At 45.5% G+C, this 20002-nt stretch overlaps 2 protein-coding genes across 5 annotated transcripts; both read right to left on the bottom strand.

Moving 5' to 3' along the window:
- Positions 1-693: 693 nt before the first annotated feature.
- Positions 694-8743, bottom strand: LOC101062422 (transmembrane protein 198-like). Of its 4 annotated transcripts, none has more exons than XM_011613703.2 (5): positions 8018-8743; positions 2571-2811; positions 1915-2490; positions 1744-1833; positions 694-1559 (listed from the first exon to the last, which is right to left on the bottom strand). In XM_011613703.2, the coding sequence occupies exons 2-5, from the start codon at positions 2722-2724 to the stop codon at positions 1507-1509; spliced, it is 873 nt and encodes a 290-aa protein (XP_011612005.1). In that variant the 5' UTR covers positions 2725-2811; positions 8018-8743; the 3' UTR covers positions 694-1506. The 4 variants fall into 4 exon arrangements, with proteins under 4 accessions (XP_011612005.1, XP_011612006.1, XP_011612002.1 ...); XM_011613704.2 differs by having other exon boundaries at positions 1756-1833; positions 8018-8742; XM_011613700.2 differs by having other exon boundaries at positions 1685-1833; positions 8018-8738.
- A 1537-nt stretch (positions 8744-10280) lies between these two features.
- timeless (timeless circadian clock) lies at positions 10281-19564 on the bottom strand. Its single transcript, XM_011613698.2, has 30 exons — positions 19522-19564; positions 19034-19164; positions 18763-18916; positions 18482-18596; positions 18314-18376; positions 18114-18215; positions 17784-17939; positions 17564-17697; positions 17400-17487; positions 17133-17309; positions 16846-17063; positions 16651-16754; positions 16357-16526; positions 15998-16123; positions 15717-15868; positions 15539-15636; positions 15342-15459; positions 15053-15254; positions 14779-14918; positions 14619-14698; positions 14409-14532; positions 14247-14329; positions 13988-14142; positions 12032-12260; positions 11829-11897; positions 11601-11719; positions 11250-11490; positions 11057-11102; positions 10897-10970; positions 10281-10771 (listed from the first exon to the last, which is right to left on the bottom strand). The coding sequence occupies exons 2-30, from the start codon at positions 19113-19115 to the stop codon at positions 10644-10646; spliced, it is 3747 nt and encodes a 1248-aa protein (XP_011612000.2). The 5' UTR covers positions 19116-19164; positions 19522-19564; the 3' UTR covers positions 10281-10643.
- Positions 19565-20002: the final 438 nt, after the last annotated feature.

Below are 20002 nucleotides of genomic sequence, written 5' to 3'. Positions count from 1 at the left end.
TTATCAAAAGTTCAAACACTTCCCTGCTGGAATCTCTCTGCAGTTTGGGACGAAGTCAGTTTGAAAACAAAGAAACGTGCGCCGCTCTGCATCAAGCCTCCCTCCGATATTCTGCTAAACCGACCGCTCGGAAAGCTGGCTCACGTCAGCCCACGTGAAGCCATCTGCTTTGGCCTGCTTATACTTCCTGCTTCCTCTGCAAGGTCACTTTCGATGGCGCCTCCGGTTCTTCCTTTTTGATCTTTCCTGGCTCAGCATCTGGCAGCAGATATGGAAAAAGCACCAGGAAAGCATCAAAAGTCCAAGCGTCTGACTGTAGCTGGATGAGCAACACTTACAACTTCTTAGGGAAGTTAGTCGTTCCCCCTCATGTGCGTTGGATTATGCATCTTAATTCTTTCTGTGTGATGTCATGTGATGACGGTGGTGTGTAGACTGTGTTCAGACATTTTGTTTAGCCGTCTCTGTGTATTCCCGGCGCTCCAAAATCCAGTAATGCCTCTTCTAACCCACAACTCGCCTGTGATAAATCTGCGTCCTGAGTCTGAGGACACACACACTCCAGCATGACATAAACTTTGCCGGCGTCGTGGCAACAGAAGCCTTGCAGCTGGAAAATCCCCATGACCTTCTCCCATAGCGTGGATAACATACCAACACATCAAATGAGAGACGTCTTTATCAAACTCAATCTGCAAACTGGAGGTTTTATATCAAACACATTTATTCATCTGTTCCTATTAACAGGTATGTACAGATTTAGATAAGAAGTGCATCGTACAAACAGGAAAAACATCAAATCTACACACTAACAAAAAAAAACATGCAAGTTTTTTTTTCTATTTTTCCCCCCAATGCTACCATGAATCCGTACATAAATTAAATTACACATTATTTACTCCTCAAGCGTACGCAGCAGGACGCATCAGTCACCCGTGGCTGCGTGGAAAAGTCACAGGACAGGAAGTCCTACGCCGTGGTTCCACTAATCTTACCTTCTTGTCACGTTCACGTAAGAAAACAAACTTTCCTTATGACAAGGGTTCCAAATTTGACAGAGGAAAGGATAAAAAACACTTCATACCTTAACTACCTTTAAAAGTACAGTACATGTAATGTCAATCTGCTCCGTCATCTTCACTACGTAACAGAGATAAAACCGTTATTTGAGGCTCATATTCTACATATTTAATAAACGATAAGAAGAAATAGAAGACCTTACTTTGTTAGTACTGGGTTTTCTTAACTCAGTGTTTGCAGTGGTTATAGTTGTCACTCCTCTAGCTGTTCCCCCCTAAAAAGCAGCATTTTTTTTTTTTCACGTCAAGGAGTGACGGCATGATTCCAAACCGATCGGTCCGAGGCTGGACCTGGGGCGGGGCGTGCTCGTCGCGGACGGCCCGAGCATCTCAGACCCGGACGACCGGGGTGGTGGCTGTGAGGGGCGCGGTGGAGCCGCTGTCGTAGTCCAGGTCGATCATGGTGTGGTTGGTGGTTCCCATGCTGCTAAGGGAAGTGCCTGTGCCCATCTGTCTGTCTCGCAGGCTTTGCAGGTAACTCTGAGGGGAAGAAGGCAGAGAGAGAGAGACGCGGGTGAGACTCGCGCCAACGGGCGGCCGGGCGGAGAGACGGGAGATCGTGGCATCAGTACGTGCCGCACACGCCTTTTCTGGGTGACACTGACCGGTGCCAGTAGATCCCCAGCGTAACGTTTCACTGGGGTGGGTTTACGGCGGTACGTGCCTTCCTGCCCACCTGCCTGCTGACGCTTCTTGGCGTCCTTCTCTCGAATCCGCATCAGCTGGACTCTTTTCTGTCTTCGACTGATGACGACTGCAAGCGGACAGGACGGAATCACAAATTAGCGGGCTGTGCGATGGCGTTAGGATTAATCCCGAAGTTATTAGTTGTTACCCTCAGTGTGGGAGAAGCTGCCGTCGGTCAGCTTCCACTGGACCAGAACCCCGATGAGGGTGAGCGTGGGCCAGATTCCCAGAATGACCCAGCTGTACCAGCAGAGAGGCGGTCCTGGGGTGAGGCGCAAACATTCATACACGTGCGTGGCCAAAACCAGCATTTCCACGAAGTAGTCGGCGCACACCGTCATGATGGCGGCCCCGAACACGGCCGTGGAGAGGACGGTGAAGAGCTTCTGCCACTGCAGCGTCAGCACGGCGAAGAGCATGCCCGCTCCCAGGAGCGTGCCCAGAGGGACCCAGACGGTGGTCGGAGTGTAGAACTGCTGAGTGACCAGCAGAGCGGCCAGCGCCAGGAGGAGGCCCAGCAGCAGGCCCGTCATGAAGAGGCCCACGCTCCGCACCAGCATGGTGACCAGGCCGCACAGCAGGCCGATGCCCAGGCCGATGCCTGCGCTGGCCTCCACGCTCAGCTGCGTGTCCAGCACGTGCTCCTTGTGGCACAGCAGGAAGATGATGACGGAGCCAAACATCAGACCCGACAGGAACATGACGGCCTTGAAGCAGCGGTAGCCTAAGAGACAAAGACCAATACTTGGTCGTTTTGGAAGATTTCTTCGATGTGGCGGTTTGAGAGGCCGCGCCGATTCTCACCAAAGAAGCAGTAGATGATTCCAAACAGGCAGCACATGGAGCAGATGACGGCCGGGATGATGTCGTACTTCCTCTCTATCTCCAAGCTGCAGGCATCCACCTCGGCCGTTCCTGTCGCGGCCCTTTCGGTGCTCAGCCCGGTGAGATCCGCCATTCTGGGTGAGGGTGGGCAGCTGATGTTCAGGGCAAGGCAACGCGCTCCGACGGTGTTATCTCAAGTCCATCTGAGCCGGGGTGACGACTGAAAGAGGCGAGACCACGTAATCAAAAAACCGAGAGGCGGCTGCAACACCTCCAGCACCCACCCCCGACACAACCAACCCCCCCCCAAAGCAACATTAGCCTCCCAGAGCCCGGCTAAGAAGGGTGGAATTCCCACTGCTGCAGCGCTGGTCAGAGGAGTTCCACACGAACAAACCCAGCAAAGTGATCTAGGTCACTGATCACGAAAGCGGGTCCCAGGCTGGGGTCCGGTCCCAGAGTCACCGGTTTGGTCAACCAGCATTACAACGTTCTTTATTAGACTGGGGACACTGGGAAGAAGCGCTGGCCTCGTTTGTGATGGAACAGTTCTTAAGAAACACTTATTACTGCTGATTTAGTGGTTAGAAGTTAAATAAATCTCTATTTATTAAATGAGTTATAATTCTGGAAGAGCTCTTCTCTCGCCTTGCTTGGCTGTACGCAGGACTGGGGTCGAGCTGAAAAGCTTATGGGTGGACTGGGAGGCTGCTCCCAGGCCCCCTGTATGATCTCACCAGCGCCGAGATCCGATTACAGCCAATTCACGTTTTCTTCTTTAGACAAACAGAAACAGCCGGTTCTGCCCCGATTCCAGTGCCAGATGTTTCTCTTCCTGCCGCCTCTCCTCGCCATCGCCTCCGTTACCTGGAACCTTCCTCAGCTCGCGTCCTCGCTCCGGCCGAGACGGGCCCCATCTGTTTCGCCCCTTTCCCTCGCACACCAGGATGTGCAACCCGTACGCGCCTGCGACTGACTTTACATGGAAAGAATGAGAGCGCTGGAAAGTTTTTGTTCTTCAGTCACTCTGCAGTCGTCCCGTCTCTGTTCTGCTTTCCATCAGCAGCAACCGCGGGGTCTCTTTTCACGAGAGCACTCGTGCACAAGTGTTTATCTGCTTATTAGCAACATCAGCGTCCTGTTTGTGGAAGACCTTGGACCAAACAGCCTCTGCTGATATGAGCTTAATTAAACGGCGTAAAGGAAATTGTGGGGCCTTTTCACTTGTATGTCTGGCTCGCTGTTGTGTCCTGCATACAAAGATAAATATCTCTACACTTGTGGATTTCAACTGGCTGAAACTTTGTTTTCTGTGACGGGCTCGCTTCCCCTTTGCTAGTAACGGTGCGAGCCGTGAACAGGATGACCGGTTATTTGTCAGAGACAGGAACCGTATTGTTGCGGCCTTTTTGTTTTTTTTCTCGCCCTTTGGTCTCGTTACTCTGATCTGCTTCTCCGTGTTGATGCAGACTAGGTATAATGAGGATATTTCTTCCCATTTACCGGCCTGCTACGCAAGCCTTTGCTTCATTTTAATACCAGATCAAGCCTCCTGGATGGTTTGGATATGAAAAACCGCGATGTGCTCCGCTGTACGAAACCGTTCTTCCCGTTATCTGCTCCATGACGGCTCACTTTTTAGAATGATACATGATTCTAATTGAAAAAACAGCAATTACATCAGGTTTTTTCCCCTCTCTGACCAGCAACAGCACATTTCCACTTATTAACTTACTTTATGCTACTCGGATTCAGAACTAACCATTAGTTTATGCAGATGAAAAGACTATATATATATAGAAAACTGTGACATCACCTCAGATAGTGGTATCAACTGTAATCGGATACTGGTTTGTGTGTGTTCTCAGGCTGAATAAGCACTTTGTCAATAGCTTATTGGATTGGGTTCAATTTGATTAGTAACACAGTCATGAGGAAAACTCATCATTGCTAATAGAGGCTAACAAAAGGTATTTCGTCTTTCATTCTAGGACTTGATTGGTTATTGTGCCTTCAAATTGGTGATACATCACTTGAGTCTCATCAGGAAGATTAGCATCGCGAGTGCTAACTGCTATAAAGTCATTTACTGAAGTCTCCCAGCGCTCCCACATCTTTGCTGCGTTTGCCTCATGTTACCCGTCTGTGAGTCACAATGGTGTCCAATGTCTAGCAGGCTTGGAAATCCTTACTGCTGTGGCAGAATAGGACCATTATGAGGCAAAACAAAGAATCTGAGGCCCATGCTGTGACCTCTAGTGGCACTCGGAGGAAATCATGCGGACAGAAAAAAGGCGCCATCAACAGAAAGATGCCTGACAGCACCGAGGAAATGGGTAGAGCTTAGTTAGTTTGCTTTTAGAGGGGGCAAATACTTGCTTTTCTAGCCGAGTTTCAGATTTTCTACACGTTCCAGTTGCCTGGCAACTAATCAAAACCAACAAGGCCTGAAGTTAACAGCCACATCAGCCGCTGGACATGGCCGCTGCGCAAACGTGTGCATCAAGAGCCAGTTTCTGCTTCAATTAAACCATAATTGGGGAAAAATGTCTTCTTTCCCAGCATTGCCAAACTAACCAAAGTCTTTCCCAGGTTATCCCAGTAGTTATCCAACAGGCAACAGGTAGGAACTCACACTAAACTGGAAATTAGCTATAAGAGCTTTCAGCCTTCAACAAACTCTGTTGTGTTGGGGGGGCAATGCAGCTTCAGCTGCTGAGGAACAGAGGGGGCTAACTTTGAGTTCCCCACATAGCTAATTTGGGTGTGTGTGTGTGTGTGAAATCACCACCGATTGCACTGCAGGCACTTGACAGTCAGGTCCAGCTGGGAGGCTGAAAACCTTCGGCCACCTGACAGCTCACACAGACCCAGCTAAGAATGTGGAAGCATTCCTACAGCCGCAGGCGTAAATCACGCCGTCTTCAGCTGACCCGCCCGACCAGGTGACCAGCCAACAGGCACCAGCAGAATATTCAAGCGAAGATGGCGGCCATCTCCGCGACACCATCTGCTTCCAGCATGCATTGAGTAACACATCATATGGGCCACTGCTGCCTTTCCTGCCCCCCGACGCTGCAGGAAGCTGAGGTCCAGATGAGGAAGTAGAGCATCACGTTGCCTTCGTGACACGCAGAGGGTCACAAAAAAAACAGCTAATCAACGCTGAGACATCATTTGACCTCCACTTTAGTCTCAACTGTTTCGAAAACGTAGAATATTGAAAATCTATGTGAACTTTGGTGACACCAATCTCAAGTTGTCTGAATTGACTATTGTGAAGCTCTGTTCAGCCCAAAGACCCTCAAATCCACCATCTAACACCAATTAGGAGGAATTGGGAGATCTGGGAAGCAACCGTCATAATCAGCAGTCCTCTGATCAAAGTCCCCAACAGTGACCACTTGTGTCCAACTCTATTCCTTCATAATCTCTCAATCTGCCCGACTTAGGTCCAAACAATAGAGTCCTTTCAAGATAAGCCTGAATGAGCTACTTACGCCGGCATGAAGCAGACACAATGACAGCAGTCACGTGTCGTTTATGCGTGCCCAAATGCACATCAGAACCGTGTCCAGTCGCCAACACTAAAAAGGACATTTTTTGATTAACTCCCAGCGGTAGTGCGTTGGAATCTTCCTGGGGGTAGCTCCTCGGTGGGCTGTTGGGGTTCGTGGCGAGGAGCAACATTCAGCAGCTGAAGCCGACGCCCACATGTAGGCTCGATATATCTTAAACCGGAGGGACACCTGAACTCAGCCCCCTCATCAGGCGGGAGACCTTTGGCGAGACGGCGACAGGATGACTTTGCGATTATTCCCCGACTGGGACGCTACAGCGGGAGGCGAGGGAGTTGGCCTTGCGGCAGCGGTTTAGACCTCCATGCGGTGCCTATATACGTCTGCAGAACTTCCACTCCTGCTCTGTCATTTAATCCAGACTTTCAGCCTTCTGTCAAATTCCACTCGGCAATAATTGCACCTCCCACAGCTCGTGAGCCTAAAATATCCCGAGTCCTTCATACTTCCAGCTTACGCTTTAACTGTAGCCAATGTTTAAAGTTCTATAAGTAGAATTTGGAAAGAATAGTTTGAAGGATGCTTTTCTCATCGTCTTTCAGCCGAGACGTCTCCTCGTGCTGCCCTCCCGCCACCCCCCCTTCCCGGGGGTCTTTAAAATAACATCTCACACCACTCCCAGGACAAACAGGAGGCTTATTAACAGGGGATAAGCGTTGCATACAATGTGTCCTACAGCACCTCCTCGGATCTTCTTCAGGATCAGAGGAACACCTAGCGACGACTCTTCGACGACGAAGAGCAGGGGTGCCGACGACGCGGCTCTGGTGAACGCCGGATTACACTTGGCTCAACAAAAACGGAAGAACATGATGTTCACCCACAATTCGAGGTTTGTGTCGGTGGTGGGAAGCGGCTGAAAGAACAAACGTTAGCCTGCGGCGCGTTTCCAACAAACAGACAAGCGCCTCCGGACACTTCGGACACCAGTCACAAAAAGGGAATTCCCGTTTTATGCTGCTCTTTCAATAACAACTCTGCCCTACTTACAGTCACACTCAGCACGGCGTTTAGACCAGTTCTCGCTGTTACGAGATTAAAAGTAAATGACACCCGTGAGCTGATGACACAGTCGGATGCTAATTAGAAGGTAGAGCGGAACATAACACGTACAGGCTAACTTTCCTGCTCTCCACCCCCACAAAAAAAGTGCAGAAAAGCTTCCTCCTCTTCACTTTCAAAAGGGGGCAAAACCATCTGGTGCAGGCTGATAGAGTAGGTCAAGTAGATGGGGAGGGGGGCCCTCAGAGGGGGCCTGACTACAAACTGCTGTCCCCAAGTAGAGGATCCAGCACAGTCAGAGCCTGGATCAGAACCACAGGGCCGGGCCCTGTCTGTTCCTGAGACGTGACCCGCAGATCTGCATGAAATGAATAAGGGATGAAGAATGTTTCCATGTGCACCGTCACCGGACAGATGGAGGGGTGCAGTAAATGAATCCACACGTGTGATTTCAACTAAAAATAAATCATCTTACTCACACACACACACACACACACGCACACACACACACACACCAAGATGAGCTGGAAGTGTAAACTAAAGGGGGGCAGTGATGGAGGCAGCCTACATGTTGCTACAAACACTTCCAGCTGTTGAGTTTGGACCAGATAAAGATCTGAGGTGGAACTGTAATCAATCATTGGCAACAATACACTGTTGCCATGGATACAATGGCCCAAAAGCCAACGGAATACTAATGAGAACAACAAAACAGGCAACCAAACTGTGTCAATTAGTAGCCTAGTGATGAACTCTCTTTCTCTCTCTCTCTCTCTCTCTCTCTCTCTCTCACACACACACACACACACACACACCAGTTTTAAAAAGAATGCATATAAAACTTACCACAAGTCTGTACAGATGGTTGAACAACTTCACACGGGAGGGAAGCAAAAAGAAAAAAAACACACACACACACCGGCACCAAATTGAGCAGGAAAAACCGGTTTCCCCTCCGACTCTTTCTCCCCGGGCTCTTTTAAAAGTCAAGCTGAACTAAACCAACAACGTCGCCATGTCTCCTTCTTCGCTGGCAGCCCCAAATGCAAATGCGCAAACGTTCCGAAGCGCGCACGGAGCTAGCTGAGAGCGCGGATGGAGGCGACTTTAGCTAGTTTCCATTCCCAAATCTCTCGCACCACATTTAAACTCTCCTGGCTAATGTTGGCCGACGCGGTCCAACCTTCTCTGGAAGAGTCCGGAGGCCCAAACCCCGGGTTTCAGCAGTAAAAGGTCCTTAAGAAAGAAAAGAAAAGAAAAAACAAAGGAGAGGAAAGTTTCCCCTCTCTGCCTTGCAGGCGATCCCGTCTGTCTCCATCCAGCGTCGGTCCGTTGGAGGGGGGAGGAAGAGGAGGAGGAAGAGGAGGAGCGGGGTCAGGAGCAACACATGAGCCTCTGCTGGATGAGCAGGATGGGACCAGGGTGTTCGGTTTTACGTTTTAGTCAACGGTAAACGGATCAGACTCACCCTCCTGATCACATCCGACTGGACTCACACAAACCCGATTACAATATTTCAAACGTCGGATTAAACCTTTCACGGCCCAGGTGAGACTCTGACTCCGCCCATATCATCAATTTGCAGTAAAAATAATGGGATTTGGGTGGTGCCGAGGAATCCTGAAGGGACGCTTCTGGAGCCTTTTCTGGCGGACTGGGAAGGTTGAACCAGTTCCAGTGCTCCTGCAGATCAATCTGAGCCACACGGAAAGGTCCCATTGGACTCTAAACTAACTTCATGCATCCTCACCTCTCCCAGTCCGTTCATCACATCACACAGTTATAGGATTCCGACCTTGTGAAGACAATATTTATGCATTTGTAAAACACACAACAAAATGTAAAGAGTCTGGACACCACCTCTTGCCAAAGTGAGGAGGGACTGAGAATTTGTGGTGTGCACAGAGGAACAACTGGTGACACAGGAGCTTGTGGAGTGAGTTTCGACTTGCGGGGGAAATGAGGTACAGCTGGGAGTGTTGGGCCTGCAGGAGCAGCCCAGGATCTCCTCCAGGAGGGGGATGTCACTGTTTACCAGACCCAGACTGATCTGTTCATCACCACAGCCACAAACGCCATTGCCCTTACACTGGCAATGGAACTTATTCATTGTTTTTGTGTTAAATCTCAAATAATCCTGCATTTCAAAGTAAAAGCACCAAGTCGGGTTATGCCAAAGATCCCGTTCTCTGCATTTTTCTTGCAGCTTCTTGCTGAAACTAAAATGACCTTGTGTTCCAATGTGAAGCCTTGTGAGCGCTGGGAAAATTATGACAAATCGAGTTGGTTTCCCTCACATCTCCTGACCAGCAGATCAGACGAGAACACTTATGAAATAATTCATCAAACCACTGAATAGCGTAGCCCTGCAGCAAGACAGGGATTACATGAACCCTGTGCAGCCTTCAAGTTTTAAATATTAACCAGATTTTGTGGGTGTAACTTGGTTTTTTTTCTGTTGAACTATGGCCCAAAAACCCATATGTTTTACGCTGCCCACCCTTTAAAACTGCTTATTTGTGGGTTTAACATGTGAGTTCAATCACATTCTGTATGATTCACAGTGAAATTAATGTTAGTAATATTTTGTGTGACAGCTTTAGTCACAAAGCAGTGAGTCAGCTGTTTGTGTGTGTGTGTGTGTAGTCACGGCCTTTACTGGTATCTGCTGGATGTGTTTTTGGGCAGGAGATATTGCTCGTCTTCAACCGGACACCATTGTGCTGTCAAGCTTAAGTTTTATCTGTGGATTTCCAGCTCGAGGTCTATCTGGTGGGGGCAGTGCAGATGCCGTGACAGGAAACTACTAACATGGTCCAGATGTAAGGACAAAAGACCACCTCCCACACAGCTGTAGAACGTGGATAACCAGCAACAACTGCAGGCGCAATCAGGAGCATTGTGAAGGTTGCTCTGACCCTCCTTGTTCCTTTAAAGGAAAATTAAACTCTAAGATTAATAAATCCAATACTTCAATTTGCAAGGAGCACAACATTACCTAATACTCAAGATGTCAAATGATATGTTCCCGTTTTGCAAACCATTAAGGTTGTTGACAAAAGCGTCGCACGCGCCCCCTACTGGCCAAGGAACGCAACAACACAAGTGAATAACACTTTCCTTAATGTTTTTAATGAATTGCATTAATTAGAAGACTACATTCACTTTTAAATTGAAACAGTGAAATTAACTGAATATTAACAATATATATGCTTTAAAAGTGAATCAAGTCAAATATGAAGTCATTTTAAGTTAGTTTGCAGGAAATGTGGAAAGATTTAACAGTTAACACAAGCTGACTAGAAGTTTTTTAAACCATAACAACATAATAGAACAAATGGATATCAAAGATGAGACAAAGAAACATTTCCTTAGAATATTCTCTAATATACCCACAGGGACATAAAAGAAGTTCCATTATCATGCTGGCCAAGTTTTTTTTTTTTTTTTTTTTTACATTACGTTAAAGAGCCTAATCCTCATCATCTTCATCAATTAAGAGTATTTTCCGTCTGCGCTTCAGAGGAACGGAGATATCCTCCCCGTCTGAATCTGCAATGCCGTTTGTTTCCGTTTCTTCTGCAGAAACTTGATCCTTTTCTGTAAAAAGAGTTCAGTCACACTTAAAAGCCTCCTTTATCAAAGGTTGCAGACTAACGGCTGCTAAACTGACCAAACACAGTTAAACAATAAAAACAGTCAACAAATTTCCAAAAGAGAAATACCATCTTCCTCATCACTGTACTCATCGTCCTCCAACACTCTGCTTCTCTTTTTTGAGGTCTTCTCCTGTGGACTACTGTAAAAACAGTTTGTGGGGTTAAGATGATCGATAAATAAGTATTACATATAATAATATATATGTACACACATATATATATTTACCTCTCGACTGTGCTGTTGCTCACGGGAGGTAAATCTGACACAGGAGCTAGAAAATATAAGAAAAAGTTGATTAAAATAAATACGCTACTCCATTTTCAACATGTTCTGTAACTTAATGCTTACAGACTGACAAAGCTGTAATTAACCGCTGTCATTTGAGAAACCGCAGAGAATATGAACCACTTCAGCCCACCTGTGTGATCAGAGGTGTGGTTCTTCCTTTTTCGTGCCAGCAGCAGAGCACGCAGTGCCTGGGTTCTTTGTTCACCTGCAGCCTCCTCCTCTTCCTCCCCTTCCTCTGCCTGGGATTCACCGGTCGGAGGGTCGTTTGGCTTCTCATCGCCATCAGGACCTTCTGGAGTTGGAGTCAGAGCAGCAGCTGCACTCCGGAGCTGTGACGCGTTGATCTTTGCTGGGATTCTCCAAAAGATCTCCTAGGAAAAGAAATTATTTACAGTCTGAAATACAATGTTTAAACCGGCTTCAGAGTGAATAGATTCATTTGAATAAAGTGAAGAGGAGTGAACAATACACACACACACACCTGCTCATTTGCAGGAGATCGAATTCCAAGTTTCCGTAAAAGCTTCCTGAAATTTTTGTTCTCCATGGCTTCTTCATTTGCCTCCGAGAGAGGAACAAGTGGGACGGCCTGTGAGAACCCTGCAGGATTTGGGGGGGTGGGGGGGGGGGGGTAATACATTAAAATCCCTTCCACTACCTTCAGTAAGCATTTATATGAGACATATTTGTAGGACAATGACGTTCTCACCATCTTCCTCTCGGTCCTCAGCTGTTTTGTTCAGGCAGTTCTGCAGCCACAACATGGGTCCAGACAAGCCTGGAAAGATTATGAATTACCAATTAAAAGACACTTGCAATGGTTTGGAATATAAATACATCTAAACTGATTTTATACATTAACTTACGAGCTTTCCTTTATTATTCAATAAGTATTTTGAAGATATATCTCACCCTCCAGTTGTAAATCAGACACTACGGAGGCCACATCCACTCTCCTCTCCACTGGCAGGTGCAGACTTTGGCTTCTTCTTCCACCATTCTCTGAGTTTCCTCCTTGCTTTTCTTCTCCCTCCTCCTCGCTTTCATCAGACTCGTCCTCGTCCTCTTCCTCTTCCTCGTCCCCGTGCACCGAATCGTCTGGCAAGTCTTGAGTCAGCGCATCAAGGAACTCTTCTTCAGTCTGTAGCAGAAAGGGAGTGTTTTTTGATTTAAATGTTACACAATGTTTGTCTGTGGAAGAAAACAGTGAAGTTTAGCCAAATGTGGTTAGCTGGTTTGCTTTTCTAGTAAACTTTAGATTTTTAAAACTGAAAAATTGCAGCTCCTGCAAAACAGTATTTGTTGAAGCGGTACAATATGGCCCCCATTGCTGAACCAATAAAGACACAAAGGGTAAAAAAATTAAGCCAGTCAGACACTAATAAGCAAAATGGTCCTTGACTGCCAAGTATTTTCCTCTTTCCAAACTTTTTAGGAGTCAGCCAAACTCTCCAGTCGTCCTCACCAACCAGAGAAATACACCCAATAAACTAGTGTAAAGTACCTCATTTTAATTCCTTTTTCCAATTTTTTCATTTCTTTAAGCCTGGAAAATCTTCAAGGTTTCCCTCAAAGATGTCAAGGCACAGCATGAAGTTACAAAATCAAACATGACTAAACGAGCCAAGGTATTTATACTCTGTTACTCTCACTATAGCAACCATTCAATGTCGCTAGAGGCACGCTGTTGAAAAACACTGATTATCAGTTTATGATCAATAAGTGCATTTCGAAGGGCAGTAAAAGAGAGCTGCAGGTTTTTAACCTTAAGTCTTAAGAGACTTAAGTCATAGAGTGTCAGCAAGACACAAAACAGTGTCATCTGCATAAAGAGGAGCATTACAGTTGTCTCGTGCAGAGACAATATCATTGATATAAAATAGCAATAAAACCAGTTCCAGAACTGGTCCCTGTGGAACGCTTTTTGGTACAGATAACAATTGTGATCGGATGTTTCTGGCTCTCACAAACTGAAGGTAGTTCTGAAGCTGTCCACCGGCAGATGAATTGAACCCATAATCACGTCGTTTTCCACCGTGTCAAAAACTCTTGACAAATTCATAAAAATGGCAGCACATTGTTTCCAAAATGGAAAGAATATCATTAACAACCAATGTGGCAGCAGAGACTGTACTGTATTTGGGTCTAAAACAGACGGGTCAGGGCTCAGAACAGAATATCTTGCTGGAAATCATTTGAGTTGGTCATTCAGTGATTCCAGACAAGAAAGTTTGGATGTTGATCACTAATTGCTGAGATTGCCAGGACAACTGATGCTAAGAGGACTCGACCCGTCTCTAATTGTGAGCTTTTTCATTGCAAGGAAGGTTTTTGAAAAATAGTCGAATGGGATTTGACAGGTAAAATAACCATCTCACTAGGATAAAAATCATATGAATGTGTTTTCTGATTAAAGATATTCTGTTAAAAGGTTGTATTTTTTTTCCCCCCCAAGTATGCCCCTCCAACGCAACAAGTGACGTGATACTGATCACTGAGGTCGAGAGCAAAAACACCACAGCCAATAATTTTATGACTTCTATTGGTTGGGTTAAGGTTGATCAATGTGGACCTGTTGTGATATTTTTGGATTTGACCTGGAAGGATCAGTAATCAGTTGTGAGATGTTCAAATTAGTGCATAATTCCTTCAGGTTTTGAGAAGCATTCGACAGCCAATTAAGCTTAAAATCCTTTCGGATTATCATTTCTGAATTAACAATTCTTTGATCCTCATTCAAATTTTTAGGGCAATGATTAGAAAGCATTTAGGTAACGTAAGTGAAGACAGCTTAGTAAAATGAAGACCTTTGACCTAATTAGCAACACCCTCTCCTCCCCCGTTCCCCTCTATTCTACAGAATCTCACCATTCCCTCCCCAGTGCTCTTCCCACGAGGCCCTCGACTCTTCTTCTTGTAAAGCTCTCGCCTCTCAGACACCAAACCCATGCTGAGCAGCTTGTCCACCACACGCGCTCGGGACCTCTTGGCCGTGATCTTCTTCAGAATGTTCCCCAGGATATCTGTGAAACAAAACCGCTGGATCATTAAATCGCCTGTTAAACGAGGACTGAACCGCTCCATTTTCCTCTCTTGTAGGAAGCAACAATTGCATGGCCTCCGTTACCATCGGAGTCTTTGAACTCTTCGTAGAGCATCTCCAGCTCCTGCTCCTGTTCCTCAGTCCACAGAACGATCCGAGTGCCTTTCCTTATGTAAAAGAAACCAGAAGACTCTTACAGAAGCACTGCTGTGGATACATTAATGGTATCCATAGACAATCACAGACTTTGGTTTCTTCAGTTCCTTCGCATTATCTACCAGCCCCATGTGCACCAACTGGATCACGACCTGCCGTCGAGTGCGGTTACAGTTGCTCAGCAATGGCAGCAGAGTCTCCACAATGTCCGGCACTGAAAGAGAGAACGCACACAACACCGATCCAATCAGAATGCAAAAGTGGTGTGTAACTATATCAAAGACAGCAACAAGAACAAACCTTCAGAATGACGGTGCTCCTCGTACAGCTTACGCAACTCCTCTTCGTCCTCTTCGGTCCACGCTGGCCCCGCTTCCTCCCTGATGCGTGAACGGTAACGAGCTACCAACTTCCGTTTTTGAAAGAACATTTTCCAATGTGAAAACGGAAAACTACCGACCTGTCGTTGCTGTAGCCTTCGGTCATCTCGCGTACGGCCCCCACATTTTTCCAGAACAACAGTTCAATGTACGCCTTGTTGTTCTGTGCCGTCAGTGCAAAGAAACGGTTCAGCAGATACTTGGCAAAGGTGACCAGTTCCTGGGACAGAAAGCTCAAATCTCCAACTGGCTTCATATCAAATCAAGGATAGTGTGTCTACACTGTGCAAATAGGTTTGATTTCTGCAGCACTGTAACGTGCCAGATGTTTCATTTCACACATCACTTCTGTACCGTGTAAGCAGCTGCAGCCGGGTCACTCAGGATCTTGTTGAAGACGCTGAACACCGACAGCTGGAAGAGCAGAGCATCCATTTTCAGGTTGACGGCCAGGCGGTGCAGCATTCGAGCAATGCAGTGGTTGGTATGAGGCGTGTTTTTTGAGTATGATTTTAATAAGAGGATGTATGGACGGACAATGGCGGGGTTGGCAAACCTGCAAGAGCGTGGGAAAAGGGTTTTTTTCTAGCATTTCTTGGACAAGAAAAGGGATTTAAAAACCGAACAGGAAACGTTTTCTCACCGCTTGATGAAGTCCAGAAAGTTAAACTCGCTCTCAGAAACCTGGACAGACTCCAGTTCTTCCTCTTCCAGCTCTGCTGCATCTTCCTCCTCCTCCTCAGGTACAGGCTCAGTAGTCCCTTAAAGTAACAATGTTTAAAGAGTTAACAAATATTAGGGCAACAAAGAATGAGAGAATTTGAATTTTAAACCGCTCACTTGGTAGATTAGCATGGAGGATCTGCTTGAGGAGTTCTAGCTCCTCTTCAGGTTCCACATCAGCTGAACCAAACACATCCCCCTCGGGCCACACCTCTCTGAGTGTAACAAAAGGATGGTAAGTACACAATAAATAAAAAACAGTCCTCATCAATCGGATACACGTAATTTTATTGACCTGGCTGCACGCAACAATCCCAGCGCTTCTGGTCCCAGTCGAGCAAGAACAGCATCCTGCACCCGCACCATGGCCTCAGTCCGCTGCTCCTCAAGCGGAGTTTCGGATGTGGCGTCGAATGGCACCGCGATTTCCGTTACAGAGGCAGACAGCTGAGTACAGGATGCAACAAAACAGTCCGAGTTGGTACGCCTGATCTGGAGCATTAGTGTTGCGTAACTCGTGACTCAGCCTGTGTTTTCCTGCCCTTTACTGTTCCCCAGGTGAGCTCACACACATACCTGGAAGCCTGTAGCCCTCAGCTCCTCCTCCACGATCTTCCACGTCTCTGCCAAGACCTCTGGACTCATTTCTAAAACGGTGGGCTTTTTCTGAGCTCGGGGCTTTTTCCGTTTCACCCTCTTTCTCTGAATCAACACAAAGCTTAAGTCGGCATAATGAGGCCTCCTCTGGGGAAATTACCAGCTTAACTGAAGAAAAGTGACTTTTTTAGGTAATAACAAATATTTGAACATGTGTAAAATAGAGTAAAAACTAAATAGTGAGCAAATTATTAATATTTTTCAGTAATAATCAAGGTCCAAATATAACAAATATAAAGAAACACTTTTTTCCTTACACGTTCAGCAAAGCAACCTACCTGAACTATCAGGTTTTTACGACCAGTGCAGAAGCGTTCCAACATGCGCAAGAACAGGTGAGTAGACTCCACCAAGTCTTGGAGGTAAGATTGAGGCTGTTTGGTTTCATCATACTTTCTTAACAGGGTCAGAAAGATTTCCCGGTATTCCATCATGTAAAATATGTTACCTAGGAAGTGAGGTTAAAATCATGAGGCATAAACACATACCTGTATTTTCTTTTTTTAAAAACTATCATACTTTAGGTTTAACTGGTGCACAACTGTCCAAAACATGCACTGTTAGTGTCTTACTTTTAATAATGTTAGCACTCTGACGGATACTTTCATCCTGAGAGTGATCCATCTCGTTCAGATTTAGCAGCAGTTCCTGATAGGCCTTCAGTGCCAGGTGCATCCTAGAAAGAATAAACAATAAAAATTCTGGGGAAAATGCATACATTTTATTCTTTATGAGCTTTGAATATACATCCCTCTGAATGGTCTTACCTGCGTGACCAGGACGTGGCTTCTTTACGGTCCGTGAGGATCATTTCATAGTATTTTGTGATGTTGCGCTCAATGAAATGAAACGTGCGGATCGACATGGTCTCGGAAACTAAGTCAGTGTGGAAATCGTTGCCACGGTTAAAGGCCATGAAAAAGCTGAGCGCCCAGAGGTAGTATGTCTCGTCATGCTCCTCAGTCTGCTCACGAATAAGTCTTTCCTGTGGAAGAGTCACAGAGTTTTAGATCTAAATGCATTTCCATCATGTGACAAATGCTTCGCGGCTCACCTTGACCAGGTACATGAGATGATTGTAGCAGTTCTCCAGAAAATCGACGCAGAACTCTCGCAGGAACAGCCGAACGTTCAAGGCAGAGCGGCGCTGGTCTTTACATTCATGAGCCTGTCGATTCTTTTTAGGAACACGTCTTATTGTCTTTCCTGTGTCGTGACTGTAATGTTTAAACTTTGAAAAGGAAAACAGCGATGTTACCAACAGTTTTTTTATGCAAAGTCTATAAAGCTGCTTTTTGAATTGCGGGAGGTCACAACTCACATTATTAAGGTTTCTGTGATAAATCAGATCATTTTCTCCAATTGACTTGAGGCCTTGGACAACAAACGAGCCTCCAAAGCGGGAATGTCTTAAAGGGAACACCAACAGACATTGTTCAAACAAGCTTTTAACAAGCTGAACTCTGTGGCATTACAAAAACGTACCTGGTTCCTCTTTGAAATGTGCGGGAACGTTTGGCCGCATGCTCCTTCTGCCTCAGTGACTCCAGTTCCTGAGAATCCCTCAGCTTCTGTTGTGCTGAGCGAGCCTGTCCGGCACTCACTAGCGCATCAGGTGTCTGTGAAGAAATTTGAAGAGCTCAATCGTATAGGAGAGCCAGAGATCTAAACACATATGGTGCTTTCGTGGGTTCTTTTGTCTAACCTGGTCTCTGAACATGAGTGTGATTATTTCCAAAACATGCAGACTCCACTGCTTCTCACTCTGGGCTGAGGCCAAGAACTTGACCAGGTCATCGAAGCCGCTAATGTGAAGGGCCCACAGCACTCTGTCGTGGATGCTGGCGTCATCATCCACTTTCTATGGGACAGAAAGACAACAAACAGATTTTTCCAATTAAAAGCTTTGTCAAGATATTATTTCTCAGGAAAATGTGTAAATTGATTATGGCCATGTTGATGCTGAATTGGATTTGTGCAAGAAAACTAAATCTGCTTTTTACATCATGACATTAAGTTCATGTGAGAATCAGACCTTCTCTTCACAGGGGTCTGCAGGCACATGTAGCACATTCCTAACCAGAAGAAGGATCCTCTCTATCAGCAGGTTATCTTCCTCTTGTCTCTGCTCCCAGTCCTATACATTAGAAGATTACAAAAGGAAGAAAATCCCAGATGAATTACGAATAGAGAATACGATCAAGATTAGGGGAACTCCCCCAGTAAAGAACTCACCAATTGGAGAAGATTGTATAATGTTTCGCTTAAAATCCCAAACACTTTCTCGCTGGCAAATGCCTGAAAATCAACACAATACAAACCAGTTTTAAAGATGTATGCAAGTTCTATAACAGTAACTGTTGAAAGTTAAAAAAAATAAAGAGAAAAAAAAAACCACGCTACCTCTTTATAGGCTTGTAAATGAGATGTCACTTCCAAAAAGTGATGTCTGAACACAGGATCATCGGGCACTTTACCGAAGCAAAGCATGGCAGGCTGGGTAAGGTTGACCATCAGCCTGACAACAGTCCAGTTATTTGCATTTTTTTAATTACATGAATAGATAAAACAGTAGTAGGGAACAGGAAATGACTCAGTAATTCCATTTCTAGAAGGAAAATGATCCTTAGGGTTCAATCTACCGAAATGTAATAATATTCTACACTGTATAATATTCTATATACCTTATGCAGGCGTCAAATAAGGTCTTGTCTTGCCCATGCTGAATGATGATGGGCAGAAGGTCATTCTGTACAATCTGAGCTGCTCCCAGCTGCTGCCGGACATCCCTGGAATCATCTTCATGGCGTAAAAACCTGATTAAATCTTTGACACTCTCTGAAATCCAAAGACAGGGAAAGTCAAGAGTTGTGCAACCTTTTCTGTCCCCTATATCGCCTCTCACCCCTGACCATGTTGGAATTACTTTATTACAGACACTTAAGGAGAACTTACCCAAACAATCATGTTCTTTGTGGTAGGTGTCTCCTTCCAGATAGCCCAGTGCGCTGCAAGTTGCCAAAAGCTCGCAATCCATCTTGATTTGGTCTTAACACATCAAGACAGTCTAAAAGTGGAGGTGAAATCTAAAAGTTCAATCAGAAAGAAACACAAGTTATCTAAGTGGTGTGTTTAGATTCCAAGCACTATAGCAACACTTAAAAAAATAATCTAGGGTTATAAACTGTCAAATGTTTGTGTAAAAAACTTAACAGATCCATTGACGATGCTCTTTCTCTGTGAAAGGTATTATTGTTATTATGTACCCTGGGCAGTTAGCTGCCGAAACCGCTCAATGAATTTGTCATCAAAATAGACATAACTTAGCCATTCATTTTTCTTTAAAAGTAGGTAAAGTAAGCATACACGCCGACCGTTTTACACTAAGAATAAGCGATTCTGAGTCCTCTCCACCAAGTTTTTAATAAGATCACATCAGTTACCTGCCTGTGCTCTACTACAAATCTCGCTCGCGCCAAGACTATAAAGCGGAAATTCGAAAACCGGATGTACTGTGACGTATATGGTGTATTTCCCAAACCCTCTAATTTGTCTTTCAGGAAATAATTTCGCAAATTTACTCAAACAAAATGACAATTTCGTGGCACAAATCTGTGAAGCTACAACAGGAGCAACAACATGGAGATTCATGAGTAACTTCGTTGAGGTATATACTACTACTTTCAGGATTAGCTAAAATGTGTCTAGCCTGGCAGAAATTGTTACGGGCACACAAGCGAATGTAGTTATGGTGCGACTACATATTTTTGTTCTGCTCGTGCACCATTATGCACCCCTGTGCTTACCAGAGTTAGCTACATATAATATAATAATTTAAAAAAATCTTTAAAAATCTTCTTTAGACAGACCTGATGCGCTAGTGAACTGGCAAAGTGCTGCTGAAAACAGTTAATCCAACAAATC

The sequence above is a fragment of the Takifugu rubripes genome, chromosome 19 (genome assembly GCF_901000725.2).
Source record: "Takifugu rubripes chromosome 19, fTakRub1.2, whole genome shotgun sequence".
Lineage (NCBI taxonomy): Eukaryota > Metazoa > Chordata > Actinopteri > Tetraodontiformes > Tetraodontidae > Takifugu > Takifugu rubripes.
Note: the sequence above shows the minus strand (reverse complement) of the source record. Positions and strands in the feature narration are given on the sequence as shown.

Excerpts from the sequence above, each read along its gene's own strand:
- LOC101062422 (XM_011613700.2), bottom strand. The coding sequence starts at position 2,724 with ATGGCGGATCTCACCGGGCTGAGCACCGAAAGGGCCGCGACAGGAACG. Across the intron at positions 2,491-2,570 it reads AATCATCTACTGCTTCTTTG|GCTACCGCTGCTTCAAGGCC; the intron begins GTGAGAATCGGC and ends TTTGTCTCTTAG. Across the intron at positions 1,560-1,684 it reads CTGGGGATCTACTGGCACCG|AGTTACCTGCAAAGCCTGCG; the intron begins GTCAGTGTCACC and ends TCTTCCCCTCAG.
- timeless (XM_011613698.2), bottom strand. The coding sequence starts at position 19,115 with ATGGATTGCGAGCTTTTGGCAACTTGCAGCGCACTGGGCTATCTGGAA. Across the intron at positions 11,103-11,249 it reads CCACACCTCTGATCACACAG|CTCCTGTGTCAGATTTACCT; the intron begins GTGGGCTGAAGT and ends TATATTTTCTAG. Across the intron at positions 10,772-10,896 it reads GTACAGTGATGAGGAAGATG|AAAAGGATCAAGTTTCTGCA; the intron begins GTATTTCTCTTT and ends CTCTTTTTACAG.